The sequence below is a fragment of the Helobdella robusta genome (assembly GCF_000326865.2).
Source record: "Helobdella robusta unplaced genomic scaffold HELROscaffold_18, whole genome shotgun sequence".
In the NCBI taxonomy this organism is placed as follows: Eukaryota; Metazoa; Annelida; class Clitellata; order Rhynchobdellida; family Glossiphoniidae; genus Helobdella; species Helobdella robusta.
In genome coordinates, this window is record NW_008703981.1 from 1,627,765 (window position 1) to 1,642,565 (window position 14,801).

General features: G+C 36.4%; 1 protein-coding gene across 1 annotated transcript; it reads right to left on the reverse strand.

Moving 5' to 3' along the window:
* HELRODRAFT_170551 (hypothetical protein) lies at positions 1-6,786 on the reverse strand (the record flags this gene model as incomplete). Its single annotated transcript, XM_009016366.1, has 7 exons — positions 1-3,268; positions 3,435-4,005; positions 4,227-4,270; positions 5,479-5,785; positions 5,993-6,111; positions 6,430-6,537; positions 6,716-6,786. The coding sequence occupies 7 exons, from the start codon at positions 6,784-6,786 to the stop codon at positions 1-3; spliced, it is 4,488 nt and encodes a 1,495-aa protein (XP_009014614.1).
* Positions 6,787-14,801: the final 8,015 nt, after the last annotated feature.

A 14,801-nucleotide genomic window follows, 5' to 3' on the forward strand; every position in this document is an offset into this window, starting at 1 on the left:
TCAGATCAATGACGGATTAGTAATCCTGACGTGATCACAGCCACCTCCATGTACACTACTGTCAGATTCGACGTTTACAATCGTCACGTATTTCGAAACTTTTCCATCATAATTATTATTATTATTATTTAAGTTATTATTATTATCATCACTAATATTATAATTAATAATATTATGATTATACCTGTTGTTATTAGTGTTAATGTAATTGACGTTACTGTTATTGATGTTGTTATTAATGTTGTTGATGTTATTGAAGCTATTGTTGTTGTAGTAGTAATTGTTGTTATATCTGTCGTCATCGGTGAAATATATCTGTCCATCTACATCGTCCTTATCATAAAAACTGGCTTGCCTGCCGTTGTAACTCTGTGATAGGAATTTTCCGCTATTCTGCATGGCAAATCTATTAAAATTGTTGTCGATCCTGTACGAGGAGTTGTTAATATTAACATTGCTGTTAACAAAATTGTTGTTGTTGTTTTGATTGTACGATTTGATTGGCGGGTTGATGGGTTGGACAAAAACCGACGAGATTCGATTCTGACGTTTATCCGTATTACTACCTAGAAAGGAGTAAGGCACTACACTAGATGTACCTCTACCGATTGGATCGGATCCGTGATTATGATGGACCGGTTTCGGTTGCATACCGACGGATCGGCTGTGCTGCTGCTGTTGTTGTTGTTGATGTCTGCTCTGCTGATTAAATTGTTGTTGTTGGTGATAGTTATTGTAGGGTAGCACCAATTGACCGTCATCTTTCAAGGCTAAGATATCATCGTTACTAAAGCTTTTGCTGGTTAGCGAGCCTTCTTTGGACACCATGCGTGAATCAGTTTGGTTGTAGCTACTTTGGTTTGTGTTTATGTGGTGATAGGCGTTGTTGCCGTTGTTGTTTCTGTTGCACGCGTTTTGTTGATGTGCGAAGTGTTTCGCGTGGTTTGTTGCGTCGAACAAGCTGTTGTTTGATGAGGTGAAAGTGATGACGTTGTTAGCTTTATTCCTGACAGGATTTTTAGGGTTGTCGTTCAAAATGTTATTATAATTATTTTTATGTAAATTTGTAAACTGTATACTCGTATCGTCACGTGCTCGCCTGTTATATTTACAATTGTTGATGCTTCGAATGATGTCAGTCGAGTCGTCAAAATCATTGTTGCAGCCGAGAAAAACGTTATCGTAATCATGTTGTGAGTTGCTCTGAAACGCTATGTTACCTTTACTGTTGTTGTTGTTGTTTCTGTTCAGCTGGTCAAATTCAGGATTGAAATTGTTGTTAATGTTTTCCACAAAATGAACTTTTTCGAAATCTTCAGCGGAAGCGGACATTTCGTTACTGTGCCCACTTACGTTGTAACTCGGCGAGTATAACAACTCCTCCAGTTCGCAGTTATTTTGATTATACATAATTGTCTTCGGTCTAACGAATTCGTAGTGCGCAGATCTGGAATTCGATTGTTGGATCGGATTTACACGACCACGATCGGTTCTCAACTGTTTCACGAGATCATTCCCACGCTCCTCTCTACCGGACAGCCCAACAATTCCCGAGTTTTTGAAGAGGTTGACTTGCAAGTTGCTGCCGATGCTTGCGATGTTGTCGACGGCAACTGCATACACTCTGCTCGTATTTTTATTTTTAATGGGAGAGCCAACATCAGCGACATCAACAGCGCTACTTCCGGTTGAGATGTTGTACGCACCCGACTGAAACAACGACGAGCCATATATACCATCGACTGCTGATGGCTTGTAAGGACCTACCTTAGAACTGATATCATCCTTGCTACTAACACTGCTTGCATTGTGAGTGGCGAAATTTTTTGAGGAGTTATCGTCCGCTTGGTTGGAGTTCATTTTGTTTTCCTTCCACTTAATGAGTTCCTCCATGATGGTTTGTTTTGATTGGACGTCGGCTGGCTGGTTCTTGCTGAGGAAGGAGGGTGTGGACGGCTTATTGATGGCCACCAGGGTGACCCCAGCAGCGTCAGCTCCTTCATTTTGATGGGACACATCCACACGCCACGGTGCGCTCGTCCTCATTTTCGAAGTTTTTGTGGTTTGCGCAAGTTTCTGTGGACTTTTACATCTTAAACTGTTGGCAGGAATAACTTTGAAAACATCCCTGACGACAGTGCTACCACCAGTCTGCTGAGCTGCTGTCTTTGAAGTCGCCTCTCCAACGCCATCCCCATCCACGCTGCCTCTAAATGAGGATGCTGTTAACGACGATGCTAGTTGATTGTTCCTACGCTCCTCCTCCTCCTCCTCTTCCTCACCACCACTCAAAAACATCTCCATCTTCTTGAGGGACGATTCGATGACGTCACACGGCAGCTGAAGTTTTGTCGCGAGAACAGTTGACGATGATGTGGTTTCGAAAGTGGCTGGAAAGAATGCTGTTGATAGGCTGGTCGGTGATAGATTTGTTGTTGTGGGGGATGAACAATGTGAAAACCTTTTCTTGGATGGGTCCTGCGTTGTCGAACTGCTGCTGCAAGGGTTTATGAGGGGCTTCTGTTTCAGTGATGATGAAACTGTTGGCTTCATTGCAGACGATGGACTGAATGTTTTATTTCTTTCAGTTGGCAGCTGTCTCGACAGTTTAGATTGCTGTTGCTGTTGCAGCTGCTGTGCGGTGTTTCCATTTAGATATTTCTTGTCAACTAGCGATTCGTCGGTCAATTTTCTCGGTGGTTGAAACTTCGGTTTTGTTGTGAGATTCGCATCGTCTGACGTTTCTTTCGTGGTTGTTGTTGATAATTTTGATAATGTTGCAGTCGGTTGTTGGTTAGCTGTTGAAACTTTAACCTGGAATTTATCGTTAGATGTCGTTGCGTCAGGTTTGAATGTTGTCATGATTGCAGCCGGTGGTGTGGTCTGTTGTGATGTTTGTGGTAGCTGCTGCTCCTGCTGTGGTGGTGCTGGCTGATTTGGTTGCTGCTGCTGCTGAAGTCTCACTATGTTCTGATAATGTTGTTGTAGTTTTTGTTGTTGCAACGGGATTTGTTGCGAAAATTGTTGCTGTTGAGATTGTGGTTGTTGTTGGTCATCTACTTGTAGTGGATCGAGTTGCTCTAAACTGGATCTCTGCTGTTTTGTTGCAGGCGATGCTGCGGCACACGATTCTCCAGCCTGTGACGATGGTTCGTTGAAAAACATCTGAGTATTTGGTCGCGAGACTAGATTCATGCGTCTGGCCCTGATGTCTTCAACTGCAAATTTCGAATTTCTAACTAGGTCCTTCCCAGTCTTCTCAGGGACCCTGGTTTTTCAGATTATTATTGTATTTATTAAAATATAAATAACTATAATAATAATAATAATAAAAGCAATAATATTTATTAGATAAATAAAAAAACTCAAAGCAAACAGTTTTTACAAAAGTTCTTCACAAACAATTGAGTTGAAATTAAAAAAAAATTATATACTTTATGTTTTCCACTAATTGCTGTTGCTGTTGCCGTTGTGGCTGCTGCTGTAGCTTCTGCGGCTGCTTACTTGTGCTATCGGCAGTGTGGCTTGATTTTGAAAACAAATTCTTCACACTGTTTAATCTGCCAAATTTCGAGGTTGCGGCAGCTGTCGTCGTTGTTGCAGGAGTAGTTGTTGTGGCTGCCAAAATTGTCGGCTTCAAGGCAGTCTTAATAGAAGACGATCTAACATTCGTTTTGGCAGTCGTGACGACAGTCGTGGTCGCTGGTGGCGCTTTTTCACTAGCATTAGCGTGAAAATCCTCAACGAGATAAGAATCAGATTCGCTAAACTTTTTCGGCATCATCATCATCTTACTGTTAGAATTTCTAGACTTTGATGCTTTTTTGTTGGACTCAAGAGGAACGAAATCACTCTTTCCGTCACCATCATCATTGTCGTCATCATTCTCGTTTCCTGCATCGCCATAATTGAGGTTTTCCTCGAAGGAATGGTACACTGGATGTTTGGTCACCTCATCTATGCTCGAGTACAGTCCGCACTTGTCCTCCACTGGCACGATCTTACCTTTGTTTCAACAATGATAGAAATAATGAAAAGATAAGTCTGTTTTTTACGTGAAGCAATTTTTTAAGGTCATCATTTGAGTCGTGTCTCCATCATGTGATAAGTTCGTCCCGTGCATTTGGTTAGTGTTTGTCGTTTTAAGGAAAATAAAGTGAGACGAAATGATGATTCTGGCTAGAAATAACAAACGTTAAACTTAATAAGTAAGCATGTAAGATTACTTGAGAGATCTTGGAAACTTTTGAAGCCTTTCATTTTTGAAATTCTAAAAATTTAGAGAAAAAAATTTTTAAGCGATGCAATTTTAATTGTGAATTTACGGTGACTAATTAACCCAGGGCCGGATTTAAGGCAAGGTAGTCGGCCCTCTACAAATGAAGGGTCTTCGCAAAAAGATAGTGTAACTTAAACATAAAAAAACAGTCGTCAACTACAAATTAAACAAGTTAGGATAGCCACCGAATAATTAGGAACATCCATAAAATAATAAGGGGTATCTACAAATAATAAGGGGTATCCCTCCTTTCATTAAATAATTAAGGGCCTCCCACTAGCAAATCCGGCTCTGAATTAACTACTACGATGTTAGTTATAATGAAAATGTTAACGACAACAACAACAACAACAAAACGATATTTTAAAGTTTAAATATTTTTATTTATCACATTGAAATGAAAACAACTAAACAGAAAAAAATGATAGATAAAGAAATTAAAAAAAGATCATGTTTGTAAAAAAAATCATCATTTTGTGATCACTCTGAATCTCGAATTTCATCGGTATAAAACTTGAAAACAGAATAAATAAGAGTAGCAAGTAAGACTAATAAATACTGATTAGAATCAATTGTCACAGACGACAGAGAGATATATATATATCTTTGATCTTTCTAAAATAAAAACATTTTTTTTACAAATTTTATATTTTTATTAATTTTTTTCTAAAACTAAAAAAGACTGCATAACTAGTTGATTAAATCAACTGGGTCGATGCATACATTCAGAAAAATATCGGAAAACAAAAATGGAAATAAACGAAAAAATAGATGCTTTTAAAAATATATTAAAGCAAAATAAACTAATTAATAAGCTAAATAACTGATTATGATTGTTCGTAGAAGATATAGACAAAAAAAAGAAAGTCGATGCCATAGATGTCGCTGATATAAACACAAATATGGTCAAATCGTAACAAGACACACGCGCACACACACACATACACACACACACCACACAAAAACATACGCTCGAGAGCCATACAACAACAGAGCAGATACATTAATACTGATAAATTACAACAACAACAACTCAATTACATTATTTTTTACATTCAAAATTTTTCCCTCTTTATACATTTCTAATTCAATTTCATCCCATTTCCACTTTCTTAAGGATATGATCCGAAAAAAAATACGAACAAGAAAAAAAAAATGCGAACGAGAAAAAATTTTTTACACAATAAAAACTTCAGAACCTTTTAGGCGGGTCAATAACGGCATGTATATTACCCGTCACTCCCAAGTCCGTGAAAACTGCATCCCCTTCCACCCCATCAACGGAAGCCCTATGTCTGAAATTCGCCGTAGGCCCACACCTTCTAGGGTTGGCCTCATCGACGACACACCCCCCAAAAAGTTTTTGTGCCTCCTCAAGAGAAATTAATTTTGCGGGAGAATTTGGTGGATGTAGATGTTTCTGTTGTTGTTGTTGGCGCTGTTTTTGTTGCTGTTGACGCTGATGTTTGGGCTGCAGAGTTGGTGATTGGCTGACGTCGCTTAGATCTGTTTGTGGTTGAGGTGGTTTGTGGTGGTAGTTTGTGGCCATGGTTAGTTGGTGTATCGCCAACATCATTGACTCCATTGTCGTACATGTCGTTATTGGCATTATTAAAAATAAATAAATAATTAATTTATTAATTAATTATTCAACTAATAAATAAATAAACATATGAATGAATAAATTATGCTAACGTCTAGAGCTAAACTAACCAGAGGAGCTGAATTCTTTGAATATGAACTGTGCATTGCTGATGATGCACTCGACAATCGCAGCCTGCTGATTTGATATCACTAACATGTTCTCGCATTTCATCACCTCAAAATTCGAACTGTGGTGAGATGAATGATTGGTTGGGAGAAATTTAAATTTAACCAATCAGGTAATAGGATATTCCAAATGATAGTGAATTAAAATAAAAAGGTGATTAGCTGTGAAGAAATAACGTTTAACGAATTTGTAGGTTTATTAATTCGTTTTCAACTATAACACATCAAAGAACAACAGAAAAAATTTAACTTTATCAATCACAAAACTATTCATCAGTTAATCCATCAGCTAATCAGCCAACCAACCAGCCGATCGGCCAACCATCCAACCAACCAACCAACTAGCCAGTCAGCCAGCCAGCCAACACCACATAACTCACTTCAAAATGTTGGGTGCCCAGACGATGGAGAGGTTCCTGGAATCCATGCAGGTCAGGGAGGATTTCAACGACATGAAGTTCAAATGGAGGAACAATGCTTTTGCTGTCCTGTTCACGTGTGGTAATAAATTGTACTGCAATATGCAATGTTAAGACGGTGGGTTCGGAACATATAAAAAGACGGAAGAAGACATAGAGAAAGAGAGATAGATAGATAGACAGACAGACAGACAGACAAACAGATAGATAGATAGATGGAGAGAGAAGGAGAGAAGTAGAGACCAACCTGTAATGAGGAGGAGGAAGAAGATGAATGACGTGAGCCAGAGAGTTCAACATGGAAGCATTGTTCGGCATGACTTCAGTTTCCTTAAGATGTTATACAGAAATGTAGATGCCATTTTGACTCAGATGCTCACAACGGTCATAATAATTGTTTCTATGTTTATACACAACAATTTCATTTCTCTCTCTCTCTCTCTCTCACACACACACACACACACACACACACACACACACACACACACACACACACACACACACACACACACACACACACACACACACACAGAGAAAGAGAAGCACACAGAAGAGAAACACATAAGCACACACACACACACACACAGAAGAAGATAAGCACACACTCACATCAACTAACAAGTGGACTAACAATTATCTTTTTTGATAGAGTTGGTAAGTGAAGAGCGGATTGGGCAGTTCCCTGAAGTACATCTTGAGTAGGGAGGACACGCAGTGGAGATCTTGCAGGACGAAGGCGGTGCTCAAATCAGCCGTCATACACGCGTCGAAGTCGTTTCTGGGTGGTGGAAAAAAAAATATGAAAAATAAAAAGTAACAATTATGTTATTATTATGAATTTAAGAATAATAATTACGCAGATAATAATTATGTTATTATGAATTTATTAATGGCAATTATTATTATTCTATTGGTTGTTCATTTGTATAGGTATTGTAATTTGATATGCATTCATCCGCTCATCCGCTCGTTCGTTCGTTCGTTCGTTCGTTTGATCATCACTCATTCATTCATTATTTTGTATTTGTTGTCTTCATATCAAAATTGTGCAATCAATTAACAACAACCTCAGTATCATCATCATCATCGTCATCATCATTCCCATCTCATCGTCCTCGTCATCATTTCCATCTTATCGTCCTCTTCATCCAACCTAAGTTTCTGTACATTGGATGTGATGCCAGAAAGCCTGTAGATGCCGTCAACCAGGCCATGCTTCTCGATGAAATCAATGCAGATGGTCACGATCGTTGGAACTGTTTGATTGGTTAGTTAGTTGGTTGGTTGGTTTAGGCTTAATTCATTCGTTTGGTACACGCTAACCAATCATCAATCAGTTGGTCAGTCAATCAGTTAGTCAGTCAGTTGGTCAGCCAGTCAAACAACCAAGCAGTCAACCAGCCAATCAACTAACTAACCAACCAACCAACCAACAAACCAACCAATCACTCAACCAACCAACCAACCAAGCAGTCAATCAACAAACCAACCATCGAGACCACTATCCAACAAATGTTCTCCGAGATCACAGCCAAACAACCTCTCCTTCACAATTCCAGAGCTCTTCAAATTGTTTCTGTTCGGTCTCGTCGAGAAGAAAGAATGCAGGAATGCCGCGAATTTCCCGCGTTTACTGAGAACTGGTCACGTGATTATTATTACTATTATTACTATTATTTGTAGTAGTAGTGGTGGTGATAGTAGTAGTAGTAGTAGTAGTTGTTGTTGTTGTTGTAAAGTAGAAATAATAGAATAGAAGTGTAATTTATTCTTAAAAAATCAAACTCTGACACACTAAGGATCTGTATTATTTTTCCATTACCACCATCCCCATTATTATTATATCATCATCGTGATTGTCGTTATCATCATCATCGTCATCATCATCGTCGTCGTCGTCATCATCAACACAACAGCAGAGTCGTACTGCAGCGTAATTACACAGCCATTAAATTACAATTCCCAACATCAGGAAGTTATTAAAACTAAAAAATAGAATAGCAAATAAATATTTAGAGGAAATGATTTTGAATGAATGAATGATTTTAAGTGAATGAATGAATGAATGGTATTAATAATGACGTCATTTAGAGAACGAATTATAAATAAATAAATAAATAATTGAACAATGTATTATAGCAGAACCTGGCTTAGTGACATTTATATTGGACAATGATGACGCTGATCCTGTAAATTTTGTGGAGCCAGTTATCAGCTCAACGCATTTGGAAGGAAAGTAGCCTGCCTGTTTATTCATTCATTCATTCATTCATTCATTCATTCATTCATTCATCAATCCATCTATTTATCCAGTCAGTCAATCAATCAATAAGTCATGCATTCCTTAATTTAATCATTCATTCATTCCCCCTATCATTCATTCAGTCATTCATCTATACATTCATACACCCATTCATTCATTCATTCATTCATTCATTCACTCGTTCATTTGTTTGTTTATTCTATCACCCATCCATCAATACAACAAAAGAACGAATCACGTATCAAAGAAAGAGTGAATCAACGAAAAAAAGAATGAAAAAAAGAATGATGAATCAACAACTGAACTAATAAAGAGAACTCATTATTTCGGTAACACAATACAAAATCAAACTGGCTAACTTTGAAATTTTTCTTCCCAAGCCACCAGAGGGACTCCTGAGATGTTGGCTTGTCGATTATCGACACTATATCACCGACCTGCAATCAGCATAACACTTCGCAAACTTAAAAATAAGTGAACAAATGAACAAACAAACAAACAGACAAACAAATATACAAACAAACGAATGAATGAATAAATAAAGGAATGAAGTTAATTTAGAAATACGAGAAACAGAAGAAGCCAGCATAGTTTGCAGTGACCTCGAAGGACAATTCATCAGAGGCTTGGGCAATGTACGCCTCGATAACCTGGCCTGCACCAATGGCGGGGATGTTCACCGAGGGCTCTGACTCCAGCACCAACAAATGCTTCCCCTTGTTGTCCATCTCAAAATGGATGAATGAATGGGTGAATGAATGGATGGATGAGTGAATGCGTGGATGAATGTGTGAGTGGGTGGATGGATGAATGAATGAAAGAGTGGATGAATGAGTGGATGAAAAAATGAGTGAAAGAACGGTTGTGTGAATGAGTGAGATGAAAATACATTAAAATAAATTAAAATAAAATAAAAATGTTAATGATGAGACAACGATTAAACCTAATAGTGCTAAAAGTTCACTCTTTCACAACAAAGAAAATAAAGTAAGATGACATTCCACGATAAACTCTCACACTGTACACACTAAACTATTCTTAACTCTATGTAAACCAGAAAAAAATAAGCACAAAAAAAATGAATAATAAACTTGGTAAACGTAAACAATAGAATCAAAATAACAAGATACAAGTTACATAAAAGAAACAAATAAAGGAGAGAAAGAGAGAGAAAAATGAGAGAAAGAGAGAGAGAGAAATAGTGCCTTTACTCAGCTTACTGTTGAAAACTAATCATAATTAAAATCTTTCATCATCACCATTCTTCTGTCAATCAATGCATGCATTTATCCAACTATCCCTCCATGTACCACTTCTACTTCATTTACATCACTGCTTCTACATCCATCTATCTACCAAAAAACTATTGTTGTATGTATAGTTATAAAACAAACTGAGCCAATAACACACAACTACATAAAAATGTAGAGAGTGTGTGTGTGAGAGAGAGAAAGAGAGAGGAAAAAAAATTATAGTACCTCAAGCCATGCCAATATAGGTCCACAGTTTATAAGATTGGCAGTATCTTTGAGTCTGGCTGACAATTCTTCAATGTAACTTCTCAAGGTATTGAAACAATTCTGAAAAAGTTATTCAATGTGTGTGTGTGTGTGTGTGTGTGTGTGTGTGTGTGTATGGTATGTATGTATGTGTGTGTGTATATCTAAACGTCTAATCGTTTAAACATTATGAGCCCTAAAATAAATGACTAATCAACTAATCACATACATACATTGGAAAAGGTTTTTGTTTTTTTACTTTTTCATTGTAAATCTTGAAAAATTTAAAGTTGGTGTATTTCATGAGAAACTGATAATATTAATGCTTGTGTATGTGTGTTTGTGTGTGTCTGTATGTAAGTGTGTGTGTGTTTCCATTTAAAATGTATAAGCATAATCATTGTAGTTATAATGGATCATATGATGCAAGATGCACATGCAAGTCTGATTTTTATATTGACTGTGTTAAAAAAAAACATGATAAACCCGTGTATGTCTGTTTGTGTTTGTGCGTGTGTGCGTGTATGTGCATGCGTGTGTGTATATATATGTATGTAGGAGTGTATATTATGTGTATGTGATCATATTTATGTATGTGTGTATGTATGAGTGTGTATTGTACAGGCATGTATGTGTGAATGTGTATGTGTATACGTGTGTGGAATTAAATTAACACATGTGTGTGTACGTGAAATAGATATAACCTCAAATTCAAAGAAGTATCATTTCAGCAATCTCTACCAGATGAATAAATAAAAACCAGATCGAACAACACATCAACAAAAATGAGCTAAAAAAAATCTCGCATTAAATTATAACGAATAACAAGTAATAAATTTCGAAGTATAACAATAATAATCATAACAACAACAACAACAGCAGCAGCAGTAGGAGTAGCAGCAGTAGCAGCAACAACAACGAAGTTAGTAGTAACATCAAAAACAAAATTGCTCTAACATCAAGACCAATCTCATCGATGAGGTTAGAGGTCATTTCGGGCAGCGTGCTAACTTCCCTGTTGTAGACGCACTTATGCAGCAGTCTATCGACCTCACAGAAACTACCAAAGGAACGTTTGACAGTCCAACCATGTTCACCAGATAATACGAAAAGGTAGAAGTAGTATGTAGTGTGTGGCTGTCGCGATGCGGCGTGTGAAGCTGCTGCTGCTGTCGATGTCGTCGTCGCAGCATTGGGCTGTATGGCCGTTGTCGTCGTGTCGGATTGTGTAGCTGCCGTAGTTGTCGTGTTTGCTGTTGTCGTGCCGTTGTTGGTTGATGTTGTCGTTGTAGTTGTTGTCGTTGGTGGTGGTGGTGCTGCTGTTTGGAGTGGCTCGTTCTCAAAGTTTGACTTCAGTAGCTGAAGCTGTTCACGAGAGGTGTTTTAAATAAATACAAACAAATCAATCATTATAATTAAATGAGTATTATAACTCTTTAAGAAGTAAATGAGTGAATGGTTGAATAAATGAACGAACGAACGAACGAACGAACGAGCAAACAAAATAATCAAACACCTTTATTATTATTATTATTATTATTGTTATTATTATTATTCTCTCTTTAATATCTTTCAACGACCTCAGCAGTAACAAACGCCGCACAGTGCACGCACACACACACACACACACACACACACACACACGCACACACACACACGCACACACACAAACAAAAAAATAAACACACCAAACCTCGATACTGCTGATGTTGACGTATTCGTAATGAAAATGAGCACACTCCTTGAATTTCGGGAACTTTGGCTGGAAGTTGTTTACGTTGACGTTGGCGGAAACGGATTTTTTCAACGGCATTTTGTTCGGTTTCGTTTGAGCACAAGCGCCATCCACCATTATTATTTCATTCTGTAAAAAAATAATGTATCAGTACTACTATTACTATCTTGCTGCTACTCCTATTACTACAACATCTAAAACAAATGATGCTACTACTGCTACTACAACTGCTGCTGCTACTACTATTACTGCTACAACTACTGCCGCTACTACAACTGCTGCTGCTGCTAATGCTAGTGCTACTACATAGCTGAGTATGACCTTTATTTGAAATCATGTGATCTACACTTTGATGACTTTTGTGATTTTGAGAACTGTAGAATCATTTTATCATTGCCTGACGACCGAGGATCATTAAATTTATACCTAATAACAATCGAAACAAAAAATGCTAGTACCAGTTAGTTTACTTACATACACACAAGCACATGCGCGCGCACACACACACACGCGCACACACATACACACACGCACGCATGCACATACACACACACACGCACGCACGCACACAAACACGCACACACACAAACTCGTACATTATTTTTATGATCTAACAATGAAACATCAAAGGAACCGACCAACCACGACATTTTAAAAACTTTTCAATTTAATTTTACATCAGATATCTTGGACATGACTGCCGATCTAATGATACTGAGACACATCAAAGGCAACATGCCTTATGCCGACTAATTGAAAATGATTATGATTCTACAAAATCATTTCGATAATCACGATGATGATGATGGTGAAAGTTATACACGACAAAAATAATTGAAATAGGATGGGTAATTTGTTACAAAATTAAAGACTCATTAACTATATGATGCTGAATAGGCCAGAAAAATACCTTACTGTAAAGGTATTCGTATGTATTCGACTACTTGAGTCTCATTCACTAAATATGTGTGTGTGTGTGTGTGTGTGTGTGTGTGTGTATGTGAGTTTCATTCACTAAATATGTGCAAGTGTGTGTGTGTGTGTGAGTGTGTATGTGTGTGTGCGTGAGTGTGTGTGAGTGTGTTTGTAAAAGACAGTTGACTCTTGTAAAGTGTGGCGTCTTAAGATATATGTTTATAGTTAATGAAAGTAACGAATGGTCACAAGTCATTTTGGATTTACTCAAATATATATATATATAAAGCAGATCCAACCAGCCAATATTCATTATTATAGAACATATAGAGTATATTAGTGTTCTTCATGAATAAAATGAGTTTTTTAAAATAAAATAAATTTTTACTGATGTGACATTCTTAATGATGTAATATTTTTACTGATGTGAACAATTGAAATGATGAGGCTTGTATAGCTGAATTCAGTTTAAAATAGAATGGGAGAGAGCCATGAAATGTGATCCTATGAAGCAGGTCTATAGGTATATATACACGAAGCATATCTATGTAATGATATCTTTCAAAATAAAATTTTAAACAATTTTCAAAAGAAAATTATCTTTTTCCATGGATTTAAGAACGAGTATATGTAATCTTAATTTCGGGATTTCAAAACAAATATATATATATATATATATATGATCTTTTTTTGGGGGCATTCGTTTATTTAAGCAAAAAATTTTTTAAAAAACCTTAGTATAAAAATGGCTCTGTCCTGTTTCGTACATTAGGGTGCCCGTTGGTAGCCTTCTAACTTGACTTGTATTCCTTATTAATTAATTAATTAATTAATTAATTAATTAAATTGCCAACCAGTCAACCAGCCAACCAACCAACCAACCAACTAACCAATCAATCAATCAATCAATCAATCAATCAATCAATCAATCAATCAATCAATCAATCAATCAATCAATCAATCAATCAATCAATCAATCAATCAATCAATCAATCAATCAATCAATCAATCATCAACCAACCAATCAATCAATCAAAGCAAAACTAATAATTATGGAAAATAATTACAAAACGAAAGAAGAGCAAACGTATGTTTATATTAGAAAAAATAAAACTAAGTAAAATCAATGTTTTTTTTTTAAATAATTTCAACTTAACACCTGAGCTGAAAATGAAAGTACTTGTTTATTATATAGTAACTTTAATGTAAATATTATTGAACTACAATTAAAGCAGTAATTATAGCAGTCATCATCATTATCATTATTATTATTATTGTTTATCATTATTAACATTATGGGATATAGAAAATCACATAATATGAACAATGGCTAATAACATAATTATAAATATAATAAATAGAAAAAAGAAAGAGAGAGAGAGAAGAAGAGGGAGTGAAAGAGAGAAGAAGAGGGAGTGAAGAGAGAGAAGAAGAGGGAGTGAAGAGAGAGAAAAATAGAGAGAGGGAGAGTAAAAGAGAGAGAGAGAGAGAGAGAGAGAGAGAGAGAGAGAGAGAGAGAGAGAGAGAGAGAGAGAGAGAGAGAGAGAGAGAGAGAGGAAAATACTAGCAATGATGTGATACAAAAAGAAAATATTAAACAGTAAGAGAATCATTCCATCCTATCTGATTAGTTTAGTTTTTATTCCACAATCGATTCCAAATGTAGTAAGATTAGCAAACAGCCCAAAAACCATATACAACTTCTACTAATTATAATAATCATAATAATAATCATAATAATAATCATAGTTATTATTATTATTTCTATCATTATTCACCATCATTATTAACTTAATCACTATTACTCATTTAACCTTAGTCATAAACATCATCAAAAAATATCCACAACCTACATACATACATGTGTGTTATATATATATATATATATATATATATATATATATATATATATATATATATA